Genomic DNA, 14,241 nt, shown 5'->3' with positions numbered 1-14,241 from the left:
ACCCCCCCTTTTTTTTTTTTTTTTTTTTTTTGCCTAGAGGATATGGGTGGAAGTTCCTAGGTTCCTTGGAGGATAATGGAAAATAATTAATAATGGAAGATGATTAGGATTCGTTTTCTATTAGCATAGTTCAAAAGCAAATGTTTTAATTGTTACCATATGTTGAAGCCTAGTATGTGCCAAAGCTTTTCTGGGTCCTTTATATATGTCCCTCATATAAAATTCCTCATCATGAAATGCTAAGGGTCTTCCACTTAAAAGAATTCAAACTCTTGCTGGTTTTAATGGGCTTTAGTGATTGCTAACCTTCTTGCCCTTCCTTTTCTTCCCCTCCATTACTTCACAATATTCAACCTAATCTATAAGAAAACCAAAACCTCTGATCCTTGGAAGCCTCTTATTATCATGATTATTATGATAGCTATTATCATAATAACCATATGTAAGACATAAACATCTCAGCCATAAATATCTGACACACATGTGGAATTTAGTGCACAATTCATAGAATACTTGCCTCTGGAGATGCTAGTGCTTTCACAGCATTCAGATCAGATCCTGAGGAGAAAGTATTTTTTGCCCCTCGTACAATGAGACCTTTCCCCTCTGTCCAATTTTCCAATTCAATCACTTTTTCCAGAAGTTGTAGCATCATAACTCCTGCCACAGAGAAGAGGGGGAATCAAAGCACATTAAGATACCAGAAAAATAGAAATAATTTAGAAAGCATCAGGCGTCAAACAAGACTCTTAGATCCTACATTTTACAAATATTTACTGAATATCTATCAAATGTCTATTGTGCTGGTACCATGGGGTATACACAGAAGGGGTATACTTGATAACCCCCGCTTTTGAAGTTTACAGTATGTTAGTAATCTTTCTCTTTCTCTCTCTGTCTGAACTAAGAAATCACACAAATACATGGCTAGGTAGAAAATGAGAATACATCATACATGTCCTAGGAATAAAAAAATTAGATAAATAAGGGGTATGGTGGTAAGAAAAAGTTATTCCTTAGGGTCAAAATCAAATATAGACCTGACTTCACAGTAGTAGGCACTGTCCTAGTCAACAAGCTCAACAAGCATTATAAAATCAACAAGCTCATAACAAGAGTTATGCCTGTATTCCTAACTCAATTATAGTTCTGCCCCAGAAGACTGAGATCTTACAATCTATTGCGTATATGGTATACAAAACAAAGTATGGTATTCCTACTCCACTCACATGAGAACTACTATAATAGATGTTAGTTCAGGAAAGGGACAGTACATATCATCTTGTTCCACAGATGACAGACTATGCTCTGAGGAGCCCAAGGCATACTATGAACGTACTTCATGGGCTGCCAATAAGATGCCTACCATCAATACTATGATTTATAGATTAAATTTTTACCTTGATATCATTCCAAAATTCTATTGGAGTTTCTTTATAAGGAACAAATTTAAAATGGAAATAGGAGGGACTATAATTCTTATCTGTAGTGGTCTTCCAAGTTCATAAAGTTCATAATGCTGTCAACATGATTAAGTTTACTCTTTGTAAGAAAATATTTTAGATGCCAATATAAAAATCATAACAGAAGGTTAAAACTGGTAAAGAATCTGTATCACAAGGCTCGAAAACTTACTTTATAGGCTCCATTAAACTATGTATACTATTTTGGAATACAAACCCCACGATGTCAAAAACTTACTTTCTTTGCCACTTTCTGAAATAACCAGTAATGAAGTAGTTCCACAATAAATTTTAATGTTATTAATTCACAAGTAGATTCCACATGTTTAGGAAGTTAGAATCCTTTCTAACTGCTAATTATGACCTGACTAATATAGTAGCCCTTCGCAAGGATGTCCTAGGTGTTTTATAAATATAGTTCTTGCTCTCAAAATGTATACAGTCCAGTAGCATTTTACAAAAATAAAATAAAAATAAGTAATTTTTTAAAAAGCAGTCATTTAGCACAAGAATCAATCTATATAGGTAAATATGGACCTTCAATCATCCCTAATATTTAAGCTTCTAAAAAAATAATGCTGGCCTTAAGTATGAGACATCCATACCAGTAGTTAACCTTGAACTCATCTTTTTGATTCTGGTAAACTAAGCATAAATGTTAGAAGGAACCTTAAAGAGTAGCTGGTTGGGTAATTTTCAAACCAGATTGAGGTTGTGTGGTGTGGGACTCACTCATCTTCTCCCAGATTAAGTCAACCAAACACCATTACTCAAATCAAAGCATCTCTGTTTGTATTTATTTTCAACATCAGACATCAAATTAGTATTTGTTTCCATTTGAATAAAAATCTTTACTAATATAAATTATTTGTGGCTATTCAGTAGTAAATTAAATTATTAACCTAGTCTAATTTTCTAGAGCAGTCTTTTCTAATTTTACTTTTCCTAGGCTAATATTAAAATTGGCTTTTATTCTCTGAACCAACTGAAGGTATGGAGTTGCATGGTCCAGTAACGTAGCCACCATCCGTATCTAACTACGAAGCACATGAAATGTAGCTAGTCTAAGCTGAGATGTGCATGTATGTGTAAAATACACACCAGATTTCAAAAACCTGGTATGGAAAAAAGGGAAAACAACATATAAATAATTTTTCATATGAGTCACATGTTGAAATATTTTTGAATATACTAGGACAATAAAGTACAGTATTAAAACTAATTTTACCTGTTTGCTTTTACTTTTTAAAAATATGGCTCCTAGAAGATTTTAATTTACATATGTGGTTCACATTTGTGTTTATATTATACTTCTACTGGATAACACTGAGAGAGAGAGAGACATCTCTGAATTATGCTAAGAGAAAAGTCATCTTGTGTTTTAAAGACCCACCATTAATAACTTACAAAGTTTACAGTCTACTGAAATAGGTATGAAAATTTATTGAGGAATTTTTAAGCTCCGTACTTCAAATGCTACAAAATATAATTTACCTGCCAGGAAGTGCATAACGAACAAACAGAAAGTGCCAAAGTCACCTTGACTGGGGAGTCAGCAAGATTATTTATCAGGTCTTGTAACCATCAGTAACCATCCACAAAGTACATCACTGACAAACTGCCAAAACTATGGTGAAATAGGGAGGAGTGCTAGACAGTCAGCAGTGTTACTCATTCAGCTCTTGCAGAACATTATAACATTATAATAGCATAATTCAAATTTGAGCTTTGGCACAAAATTACAAATTATCAACTCCTAGACTTTCAGCTCCCTTCAATAGGAAATTCTTAAATGCACAAGAATGCTGCCTGGCAAACAGAAGGTATTTACCAGTATCTAAGAGTCAAGAAAGAGGCAACACATTGGCAAGTGTAAGATTAATTTCAAAGTTTCCTTTTTAACAACATCTGTATTCATTTATTTTTTTTTAAAGATTAAAATATTCACAGTTAGTAAAACATGTTCCTGGTTCAAGTGATAGTTTTGGGTTTTCTGTGTGAGTGTGTATGTTCCAAGAGTACTACAACTTTCAAGAATTCTGTCACTGGAGATAAAAGTCACGTGATAGCAGCTAAGATTTACTGTCATTCTTTAGCAAAAGAAAGATCTCTATACCTGAGAAGGCATTCATTTTACTTGGATTGTTCAGGGTAAGAATGCCAATGCCACTATCTTCCTTCTGAAGGTCAACGGATCCACCAGGAAACTGCTCAAGTATTTTTTTTACTTCTTCCTCATGGAAGCCATGGGATGTACTGTAAAGTGACAAGCCCGTTTGATGTAGTAATTTTGTCCTCACATTTAAAGATGATGTCTTCAAAAGATTTCTTGCCATTTCTGGAAAACAGAGAAGCATGCAGTAGGCCAGATGAATACTTTTCCAATATTATTATGTTAATAGGTTTTAGGGACAGACCTTTCTATTTAATTGGGAGAACTTTCCCACTTCTAAAAGCACTCTGAGGAGATGGTCGATATGGAAATCCTTCCATTTAGCCTCCTTCTCAAACCAAATAATTTACAAAGTCTATCATTTCAGTATATCATTGAGAGATAATGATATCATTGTAGTGCATATACTGGGACCCAATAATCTAGGAAGATTTAGAAAAATGTTGCTATTCTTTGTTTAGTACCATCTCCTGCCTTCTAATAAGTCTTTTTCATGATAGTAGTTCTTCTTCCTCCAACTCTTTAACTTTGCAAAATCTAAGAATAAATTGTCCAATGTCTCCTTGGAAACAGTCTCTACACAGAAATGTTACAAGAGGAATCCCATTCTCTAAGAGAAGTTTCATTCTTAGCATTATCCTTACCTTTTGCAATGCTTTCACAGGAAAAACTGAGGAAAATGGGGAAAGAAATGGGAATGTGTGCTTGGTTTCTGTGTTCCTCAGCATTCTGTCACTCTTCTCACTTTATATATACATCCTGGGCAATCTCACCTCAGCCCATAGGTTTTTTTGCCCTATTTAAGCATTTTTGTTGATCTAAGACATACATTCAGAACATAAGATACAGCTCAAATCATTAAGTGTCATAAGGTAAAAACACTTAATAATACCCAGACCAACAGAACATGAAGCTCAGAAGGTCTGTTATGTCCTCTCTCAGTTAGAACTCCAAATAAAGATAACAACTATCCTGACTTCTAATACCCTAGATTCGTTTGCCTATTTTTGAATTTTATATATATTAAACAGTATATATTCTTTTGTGCCTGGTTTCAATTCTGTTTGTGACATCCAATATTATTATGTGTATTTAGAGTCTCAATAGTCCATTCCTCTCTTTGTATTTTATATGAATACACCACAATTTATCTATTCTAATGTATATGTTCTGTTGGCTAGAAATAAAAATGGAATTATTTGGTTGGGCTGCAGCTGACTTATACTGATATAAGTATATATACACTGCAATAAAATTATTGGGCAGATAGCCTGGGTGGCTAAGTCGGTTAAGCCTCCAACTTCAGCTCAGGTCATGATCTTGATCGGGTCATGATCTTGCACTGTGGGTTTGAGCCTCACATCAGACTCTGTGCTGTCAGCTCAGAGCCTGAAGCCTGCTTCGGATCCTGTGTCCCTCTCTCTTCCCCTCCCTGACTTGCACTCTGTCTCTCTCTAACATAAATAAACATTAAAAAAATTTTTTTAATTATTGGGCAGATAGAATTACATGCAATGAGACAGTCTCTAAATGTTGATAATTAGTACCACAGACATGAACAATAAATCATTTAATTATAAACAAATGATTCATTTGAAATAAATAATTTTCCTGCAAATATTAACTGCAAGTTATTCGGCATATTTATCTTATTCCTTTCCCTTGCATAGCGCCATTCTCAAAATTTAAACCTGGTTCAAAGGCATAGTTCCCTGCTTTTCCAGAGAAGAGTAAAACTTCTATCCATGGAAAAGAGGTGCCTCTAAAATTATGGTCCCTGATTATCTAGTATCACTAGAAAATGAGCTATTCTGGTCAAATAAACTATCCCTTTAACTGATAGCAAAAATGTCCCGGGCAAGGAGAAATCCGTCTGTTGAAAGAATTCTTGATCTCAAGTACACAGAACTGTAATGTTAAATATTTCAATTACTTTTAAGATATTTCCATTTGTTTTTAGGGATTTCACATTCCTAATCATATATCTCAAATATACACCCCTAGAAGTACAAATCCATGTACACATTTTCAAAGATATTGAAAAAACTTTAAATAAGGTGGCTTTTCATAACTTGAGCATGAAACTGAAAGGGAAATAAAGAAGTAAAGGTGGAAAATTTAGGTCTATGGGAAGTGGAAGTGGGGGGGAGAAGCTTCAAAAATAAAATGTCATTACTGAGAAGTATAAAGTAGTTATGAAGAAATGCAAGAATTTTAGAGGCTTCCTAGGTTATCACCCAATGTAAATGTCAAGTTGCCTCAAGATCTCTTGAACTGGCAAAAAAAAAAACCCTACACTAAAAATCTCAGAAGTTATTAAGAATGACAAGCAATGAGGCTTGAAACAAATTAGGTAATGGAACCAGTATTTTCAGGACAAGTTGTACTTCTGTTCATAAGCTCCAGCCATGTGAATAACCTTCTCATCCCCAAATGATAAGGGACAGAAACAGAAAAATGCTCACCTTTAGCCCAGAAGGCTTACCTATAGCTTGCATAGTTCTGATAAAGATCAAATATGCACGAATTGCTATATTCTTCTGGAGTCTCATAACTACCTGTATGTCTCACCCACAGTTAGTAACAAACTGAATGATAAGCAACAGAGAACTCTTGCTAACGTAGTTTTGAATAGAAATCAGACATTTATGACCTCATACTCCCTATATGCCCCCTCCTTCTTGAGCATTAAGCATATAACTACACCAGCTTCATATAGCAAAAGTGTAACTCTTTCTGCCTATGGGTCTTGCCCTCATGGTATTTAAATATAAGTTGCACCATTACAACATCTCAAGAATTCTTTCTTGATCATTATGCTAGATGACTCTGCAACACCTACCACTGTTATTTCTCACCTCCCCTCACCTCTTTCTCACCTCACTACCCTTAGACTTAAGTTCAGGGGCAAAGTCCATAGGAAAAATTAGGAAAATATACCAAAATGCATCATTCAAAGTGAGTTGCAAGGAGAAGAGCTATCTTCCAGCAATTCACTCAAACGACCAAGACACAAGGAAAATGGTAAGGCCCTGGCTATATGTTCTCTAGCACTACATGTTCTCTAGGCATTTTAGAAAACATGGAGTTGTTCCTTTGGCCACACACACACAAATCTACAGGAAAGGTGATGTTGTACGCATCAAGAGACTGGGTGCTATGCAAAAAGAACACCCCATAAATGTTACCATGGCAAAACTGGAAGTCTACAATGTTACCCAGCATGCTGTTGGCATTACTGTAAACAAACAATTTAAGGGCAAGATTCTTGCCAAAAGGATTTATGTACTGAGCACACTAACCACTCAAAACCCAAAATAGCATGTAAAGAAAAATAATCAGAAAAAGAAAGACACCAAAGAGAAAGGTAATTGGGTTCAACTCAAGGGCCAGCCTGCTCCACTAGGGAAGCACATTTTGTGAGAACCAGTGGAAAGGAGCCTGAGCTGCTGGAAGCTATTCTCTATGAATTCATGGCATGGTAAGTGTGGGGGGAAAAAAAAATCTCAAGAATGCAAAAGAAAACAAGAGTTGTTAAGCGTTCTTTGCTTTTCTAAAGACAAGTTTTGACAAGATTAGCAATGAAGATATTTGAAAACAGGATAGTATTCTTTATTAGATTATTTAAAGTAGATAATAAGTGCATTCTAAGAAATTAAAAAAAGGTTGAGGGGCTCATAAAGCATGTGACTCTCAATCTTAGGGTCATGAGTTCAAGCCCCACAATGGGTATGGAGCCTACTCCTAAAAAANAGGTAATTGAATAGTTTCTTTGCATAAGGGCCATTAAGGAAAGCACACTCATGTGCAGGTTTTTATGGCCAAGAAATTCCCAGACTGGGGGTGCCTGGCTGACTTGGTCGGAAGAGCATGCAACTCTTGATCTCGGGTTTCAGGTTGTGAGTTCAAGCCCCAATGTTGGTTGGAGAGATTACTTAAATAAAAACCTAAGGGACACCTGGGTGGCTTAGTCAGTTGAATATCCAGCTCTTGATTTCAGCTCAGGTCATGATCTCAGTTCATGGGATAGAGCCCCACGCCATGCACTGCAATGACAGCATGGAGCCTGCTTGAGATTCTCTCTCTCCCTCCCTCTTTCTCTGTCCCTCCCCTGCACATGGACAGGACTCTGTTTCTCTCTCAAAATAAATAAGTAAACTCAAAAAGAAAAGTTAATAACCATCTTTTGAATATATTTGGCATATCTATACAAGAGAATACATTTCAGCAATAAAAAAAAAGAACAATGTATATGATACACACAGCAACATGGATGAATTTCAAAATATTATTCTAATGTTTTGAAGGATATTTTTCCTTCTGGATATTTTTTCACTACATTCTAAGTTTTAAAATTCTAAGCAGAAGCACAGCAAAAATCAGGCAATATCTCAATTCTGCTCAGGAGTAACCAAAAGAAAACATTAAAACAGCTTTTCTTTGTAGTGCCTTATGGCCAAAATATTGGCAAAGAGAGCCACCTTTAAAATACTCTCACCTTATGTATTTTCAGAATATCATTTCTTCCAAAGATTATGTTGCTGCTAAACAATTAGCATAAAAATTGTCTAGTTCAACTTCTCTCCAGAAAACAAATCCAGAAAAAAAACAAAAAAGGGCTCACATTTCACAGTTAAAGCTTACCTTTTTTCAAATTTTGAAACACAAAAGTTCTCAACCAAAGTTGTCACTCTCTACTTTTGCTCCAAATACATATACATTTTTAAATGAATTATCAGCTTATAAAAACCTTTAAAACTTGAGACATTATTTCATGAAACTCCATAGATAGAAACACAAGCCTTCTGAATGGGCAAGAACATATTTTATATACAGACTATCTGATTAAATCAAGTATTTATGAGATGGTTATGAAATTGTGCAGCACTTCTGTTCATCTATTACTTCCATAAAAGATTGTTTTTTGTTTCCTGATTTGAAATTCAAGTTGTATTACAGTTGGCGAGAGTAAAACTAAATGAAAACATTAAAAATGAAGAAAGCTACTGCCTGAGTCACCTAATACACACTAAAAAAGTTAGGTCTCAGAACATGGGTTTTTTCTTAAACTAAGTAATGGATACACAGGTATCCATCTTCTGTTGTGGTTCTTTAAACTCTTTTTTAGCATTTTTCACTATATGTATGTATGCTACATTTCTCAATAAACTTTATTAACTAAAGGATATCATTCCAAACTTTGGGGGCTGTCTCTGCCTTCACCAGTAATCTCTCCCAATCTTCTAAATTGCCAATTTCAAAACTAGTTTCTTAAATATTTTATTTCTTTACATAGAAGGTATTCAACAAAGAACACAAGTATTGCATCAGTGGCCACATAGATGTATCTGGTCTCCGGCAGGTTCGGCAACTAAGAAAGAGTCCTTATTAAAGGTGGTGATATTTCTTAAAAATCAATGTATAACCAGAAACTACGTGATAAAGAATTAGAAATGCAGCACCTGCCTCCAGTAAGTCAAAAAAATTCTTATGGGCAAGACTGCATCTTATTCATAGCTTTTAGCACACAGAGTTTTACATTCAATATTTGTGGAACTAAATGACCCCTAATGTGGTTATTACTGTGTAGGGATGACAGTATCTAACCAACATTTCCTAAACTAAATATAAGATCTGTATCTGCAAAATAGAAAAAGTTTATTTTACTGTTGGGTTTCTAGGAAATGCAAGTCCAGGATATGCAGCTACACGTGTGGGTATGATTTTCTTTTCATGTTTACAAAATGGGTTTGCATACAACACAATTTCTATTGTTTCATTAATAAAAATATTAATACTTTTTAATAAATGAAGGTAGGTAATAAATAATAAGACATCATTCTATCAATAGTATGCGCAGTTGGTAATACATATCTTACAAGGAGCTGGTAATAGTCTCCTTTCTTTAACTATAGAACCAGATTTCTCTCACAAGAGGATTCTTAAGGCAGGCTTAGCCTGTTACATTCTCTAACTTTCTCAGGATGAGAGGCAATTTACCCAGTGACACTGAGGTTAATAATACCTAGTAACTGTTAGTGGCAAAACTTAAATAGGGAACCCGAGATTTGATCTATTTTGCCTCACCTTCCCTTTTTCACCTTCCAAAGGAGGACATTGGTTTTCAGTGTACTATAGCCCTGTGTACTAGGCAACAAAGTGATACTATTTGCCCTGGGACTGCTATTTTGGATTTGGTTACTTCTAGTCTCCCTTCTTTCACTTGAGCTCCCCCTCTCGCTTGCTCTCTCTCTCTCTCCCGCTAAGTGGCTTGTGTGATAAAAGGAACCTGGGGCTGCCTTTATCTTGTCTCACTTGAAGAAGATCCAATACAGAAAGGCTCAGGGTTCTTTGGGCCTGCCTCCAGTCTAGGGAAAATAAGCAGGTAAGATCACCTGTCAGGTCAGTTCACAAAACTGAAAGACCTACCTAAGAGAATCAAACACAAGGTACCCAGTTTGCTGTATGCATGTTTTGCCCCTGGAAATGTCAGACACACAATAGAAACCCAACAGCAAATCCAACTGAGGCAGAGGTCCTGATCTTTTCCCTATTTACCATGACTTCTTCGGAATTTAAAAAAGTGCCCCAAAAACTTGATAAGGACTTCAAATGGCTATTTTCAAAAACTAAATTTGCCTGTGTTTTCCACAATATTCTGTTTACGGAAAAGAACAAAGAGTTAAACCAGAAAATCATTTTTACAAAATCATTAGCATTTTAATTATTCTTGTGGGATAATAAAATCAATAAACAATGTATCTTCTCTTGTAAGCAGCCTGTTCTATCCTCATACATTACCTCTCCAATATTCAAAACATAAAGGCAATTATTATAGATGCCATCATATCTATTATCTCCTTATCTTTAAATCATTACAAAATTAAGTATACATATTCCTGTCCCTCTTCCACTCCTAACTCTCCCTTCTTTTCTCTCCTCTCTTCACATTCCCTTGTCTGGGCCACAGAAGAGGACCACAAAAACTCGAGGGCACTTGCTTAAGTCTACTAGGTTTGCTGACCTCAAGTTTAGAAATTCTATTTTAGAAATTTGGTAATAGCCTATTATGTATACGTCATCCCAATTCTAAATTCTACGAACAAATCAGACAAGAGTTCAGTGCTAAGGAGATGATAAAGTATCAGCCACTATTAAACTACTACAATGTCTGAAAGCATATGTTAACAAACAAGGGTTGAAATTTAGGTTCTGTGTAAAGTACGTAGTTAAACAGTCAGAATTTTAGATCTATTCCAGAATCATAGGCAAGGAAAAAGTTCTGAGGAATTTACAATTTTATAAACTTTGGTATGACAAAACATGTTTAAAATTTGTGGTACAGGATACTTTACTGTCCTTCCAAGTTAGACCAGCTGAATGAGCTCATAACCAAGCCACCGGAAAAGGGAAAGAGAAGAAAGCTCTCTGACACCTGAGATCAAACGTGTCATTCTCTCCAATTTTTTTTTTAAGTTCTGCAAAGGATCAAATAGTTCCCCTCCCTGCACAGGAAATAAGCTAGCTTTTCTCTTAAAAGCCGTACGTAACCCGTTTGACCATATACTAGATTTACTAAATACACAAAATTAACACAGATGCATACTTAATAAGAAGACAATTAGCCTGAGGCAGGTGGTAAACAACAAAAGAGTCAGAAAGATTCTATTTTAGACTGTCCAAATAGGATTTGTTTTTCAAGTTTTGGTTTTGCTTTAGACTATTATTATATAACCTACCTTTTGAGCTTTATTACATTCCACCATACACACCCCTCTTCCTCATACAGTCAAAATGAACTTTTTAGTTTCTCAAATCCTTCAGGTTTTTTTCTCTTCATTCATCATCTCTGTATATGGGATCCCTCACCTGTTATACTTTTCTCTTCCTCAGAGTAACTCCCAAGTCATCTCCTTTAATACTTTAGGCTACATAAAATTCCCTTACTTTTTCCTTGCACAGCATTTATATTCTTTATTTACCCCCACGTAATTACTTGTTTACCTGAATCTTGCCACGGGATTTTGAAAAGGAAGAAGGCTTTTCCAATGCCTAGAACAGTGTTTGACAAATAATATAAGACAATAATAATCTGGCATACAAGTATTAAGAATCCATAATGCCTTAGGAGGCTTAAGAATTTGTCAGCAAAAGAACTCTCCATTTTGTTCATTACTTCGGTCACTCACCCTGTTTCAATTCCATTCCTCTTTGCAAGCTGGTTTCTCTTCCTGGAATGCAACTGACTACTAACTACTGCTCTTTCAGGTCAAGCAATGAAATGCCAAGAATCAGTTTTATTGCTATGCTCCTCCCTCTCCCAGTAGATTTCACAACTACATCTTCCCCCAAAGCTTATTTCCTCCAATAGAGTGCAAGGTCTTCACAGAAGGGAGCCTCTGTTATTCTCGCCCGTGTCCAGTTTATCTCTGTAGCTCTAGCACCTAGAGCAACAGTTGGTAAACAGGAGTTTCTCAAAAGCAGGGAAAAGAAAGGGGTGTGGGTGGGGAGTCGATACACTTCTTTTTTTTTCTCAAGGTCCCATAAGCCCTTTAAACACGTAATTTAAGTAATCGGTAGTTTTAATCCCCTATATTTGCGATCCTTGTGTGTGGTGTAGCATTAAAAGGATTATCGAAGCTCGAAGTATTTAATTCTATTTAATTACAATTAAAGAACCCTTCCCAAAAATGATGTGGACATTTTTCTGTTGTTATTGAAAAGTCGGCTGCACGAAACAATGTCTTAACTAAGCAAAATAATTTACTGCACAGACAGGACAAATTCAGAAGTCCTAGAGAACATCACCTACCCAGCACAAGGCCTGAAAAGTACTTAGAATTTAAACTAGTGCTTTGAACTCATGTCTCCCTATTCTTTTGAAAACGCTAATGCTACTTCGCCACATCCCTTAGAAAAGTTTCAGTCTTCTCCCAGTGCCCTCCTTCACCTCGCAAAGGCCGTCAATGGCGCTCGGCACTGCGTCCCCACGCCCAGCAAGGGGCAATGGACCTCCGCGATGGCGTCACTAGGAACGCGCCGCTGAGCCCGGGCGGGTCCCCACTTGTAATTCGTATGGAGAAGCTTTAACGTTAAAGTCCGTTACAGAGCGACAAGCTAGAGTCCTCTCCTAGATGACACTTAAAAGCGCAGCCCCTACAGCCACGCCTTCAAACACTGCGCGAGGCAGGCAACTTCCCCTTCCGCTATCCCCGAGACCCTCTTCCGCTTTCCGGCCCCTTCATCCGCTCCCCCGCGACCGTTTTCCTCTTGCCGGAGCCTCCCTTTGGTTCCGCCTCAGGCACTCCTCTCCCCGCAGTCCTCCGACCTCGTCTCGTCCCCTCTGCCGCATCCCTTTTCTCTCACGCGCGCCTTTTTCCATTCTCCTGCGGGAGAATCCCGGAAGTCCCGCCCCGCCAGAAGCGCCCCATTTTCCCCGCGCCGCGGCGGGCCTGAGCGCACCTCAGATCCTGAGCGAGCCTTTGGCTAATAGAACTGTTCCGAGACACGGCGTTAAGGGTTGGTGCAGCCAAGCCTGCAAACTCCACTTATTTTCAGGTTGTGTAGACGTGGGAAGAGTGGAGGGGGAAGAAAACCAGTTTAGGGAATTTGGAAAGAGAAGAGAAGACGGAGGAAGGTACCAAAAGGTGTTAATTCTTAAACATCTTTTATGCGTTATTGAGCGGGAAAGTATTTCCGTTCTTTCTTTCTTTTTTTTTTTACAAGTCCTCAACATATTCCCTGCTCGTGACATGGTTTTCATAAAGCTCAACAAGCTTAGAATTCTGTGCCATTACCTGTCCTATGGCGCAGACAGGATGTGCTTTGGAGGACAGCTGAAAAGGAATGTCATTTTTCACCAAAATAAGGATCATTTTGTCAAAGAGGAGGAACTGAAGGTAGATCTTAGTAAATAAGGGAACAGTCTGCTGAAAGGAGTAGAATAGGCCAAGAAGCAGAGAAGATAAGTTTTAAGGTATGGAGATATGGAGGTAAGGATGAAGTGGGAACCCAGGTTTGGGCCGATGGGAGGAAGTCCAAATATTGAAAGTATTTAATTCCAGTTTAATATGAAATGAGCGACTTAAGCCATTACACTTTGTTGAACAGGAAATTTGTTTGATTAAATGGTGATTTGGAAGAAATAGTTTGTAGAGCGGGAATTATTAGATAATATACTGTTTATGCCATAAATGTGTATGTGGTACTGTATGTGGGTCTACGGTACGGCAGCCTTCCAAGGCCAGCAGCTGTGGCCAAGAGGTTTGGCCTTTGGACGTTTTTGTATAGATTCGCTGATGGTATCTTTGTTAAGTTAAAACAAGTGTGCTTTGAGGGATGATACCATGTCATGCCTTCTCTTTTTGCCAAGCATTTACTCACTTGCCATTTCTCAGAATTTACCAGGTTGAGATAGAATGATTTAAAGTTTTGTTTTAATTATTTTTTACATTTATTTATTTCTGAGAGACAGAGTGTGAGTAGGGGAGAGGCAGAGAGAGAAGGAGACACAGAATCCCACGCAGGCTCCAGTCTCTGAGCAGGCGCTCAGCACAGAGCCAGACATGGGCTTGAACCCACGAACCATGAGATTATGACCTGAGC

General features: G+C 37.1%; 1 protein-coding gene across 2 annotated transcripts in view; it reads right to left on the bottom strand.

The window, feature by feature from the left end:
* Positions 1 to 12,820, bottom strand: part of ECHDC1 (ethylmalonyl-CoA decarboxylase 1) — a 48,301-nt gene extending 35,481 nt beyond the window's left edge. Inside the window, exons 1-3 of one of the 2 annotated variants that reach the window (XM_077769431.1) lie at positions 12,587 to 12,820; positions 3,580 to 3,801; positions 518 to 660 (exon numbers count right to left, since the gene is read on the bottom strand). In XM_077769431.1, coding sequence (XP_077625557.1) covers positions 518 to 660; positions 3,580 to 3,799 — 363 coding nt within the window. In that variant the 5' untranslated portion in view covers positions 3,800 to 3,801; positions 12,587 to 12,820. Of the gene's footprint in view, positions 1 to 517; positions 661 to 3,579; positions 3,802 to 11,825; positions 11,941 to 12,586 lie in introns of those variants that run through there. The other variant, XM_077769430.1, reaches the window with a different exon arrangement.
* Between the last annotated feature and the right edge of the window lie 1,421 nt (positions 12,821 to 14,241).

The sequence above is a fragment of the Crocuta crocuta genome, unplaced genomic scaffold, assembly GCF_008692635.1.
Source record: "Crocuta crocuta isolate KB4526 unplaced genomic scaffold, BGI_CrCroc_1.0 scaffold646, whole genome shotgun sequence".
NCBI classification, from domain to species: domain Eukaryota; kingdom Metazoa; phylum Chordata; class Mammalia; order Carnivora; family Hyaenidae; genus Crocuta; species Crocuta crocuta.
This window is presented reverse-complemented; position numbering and strand designations above follow the sequence as displayed.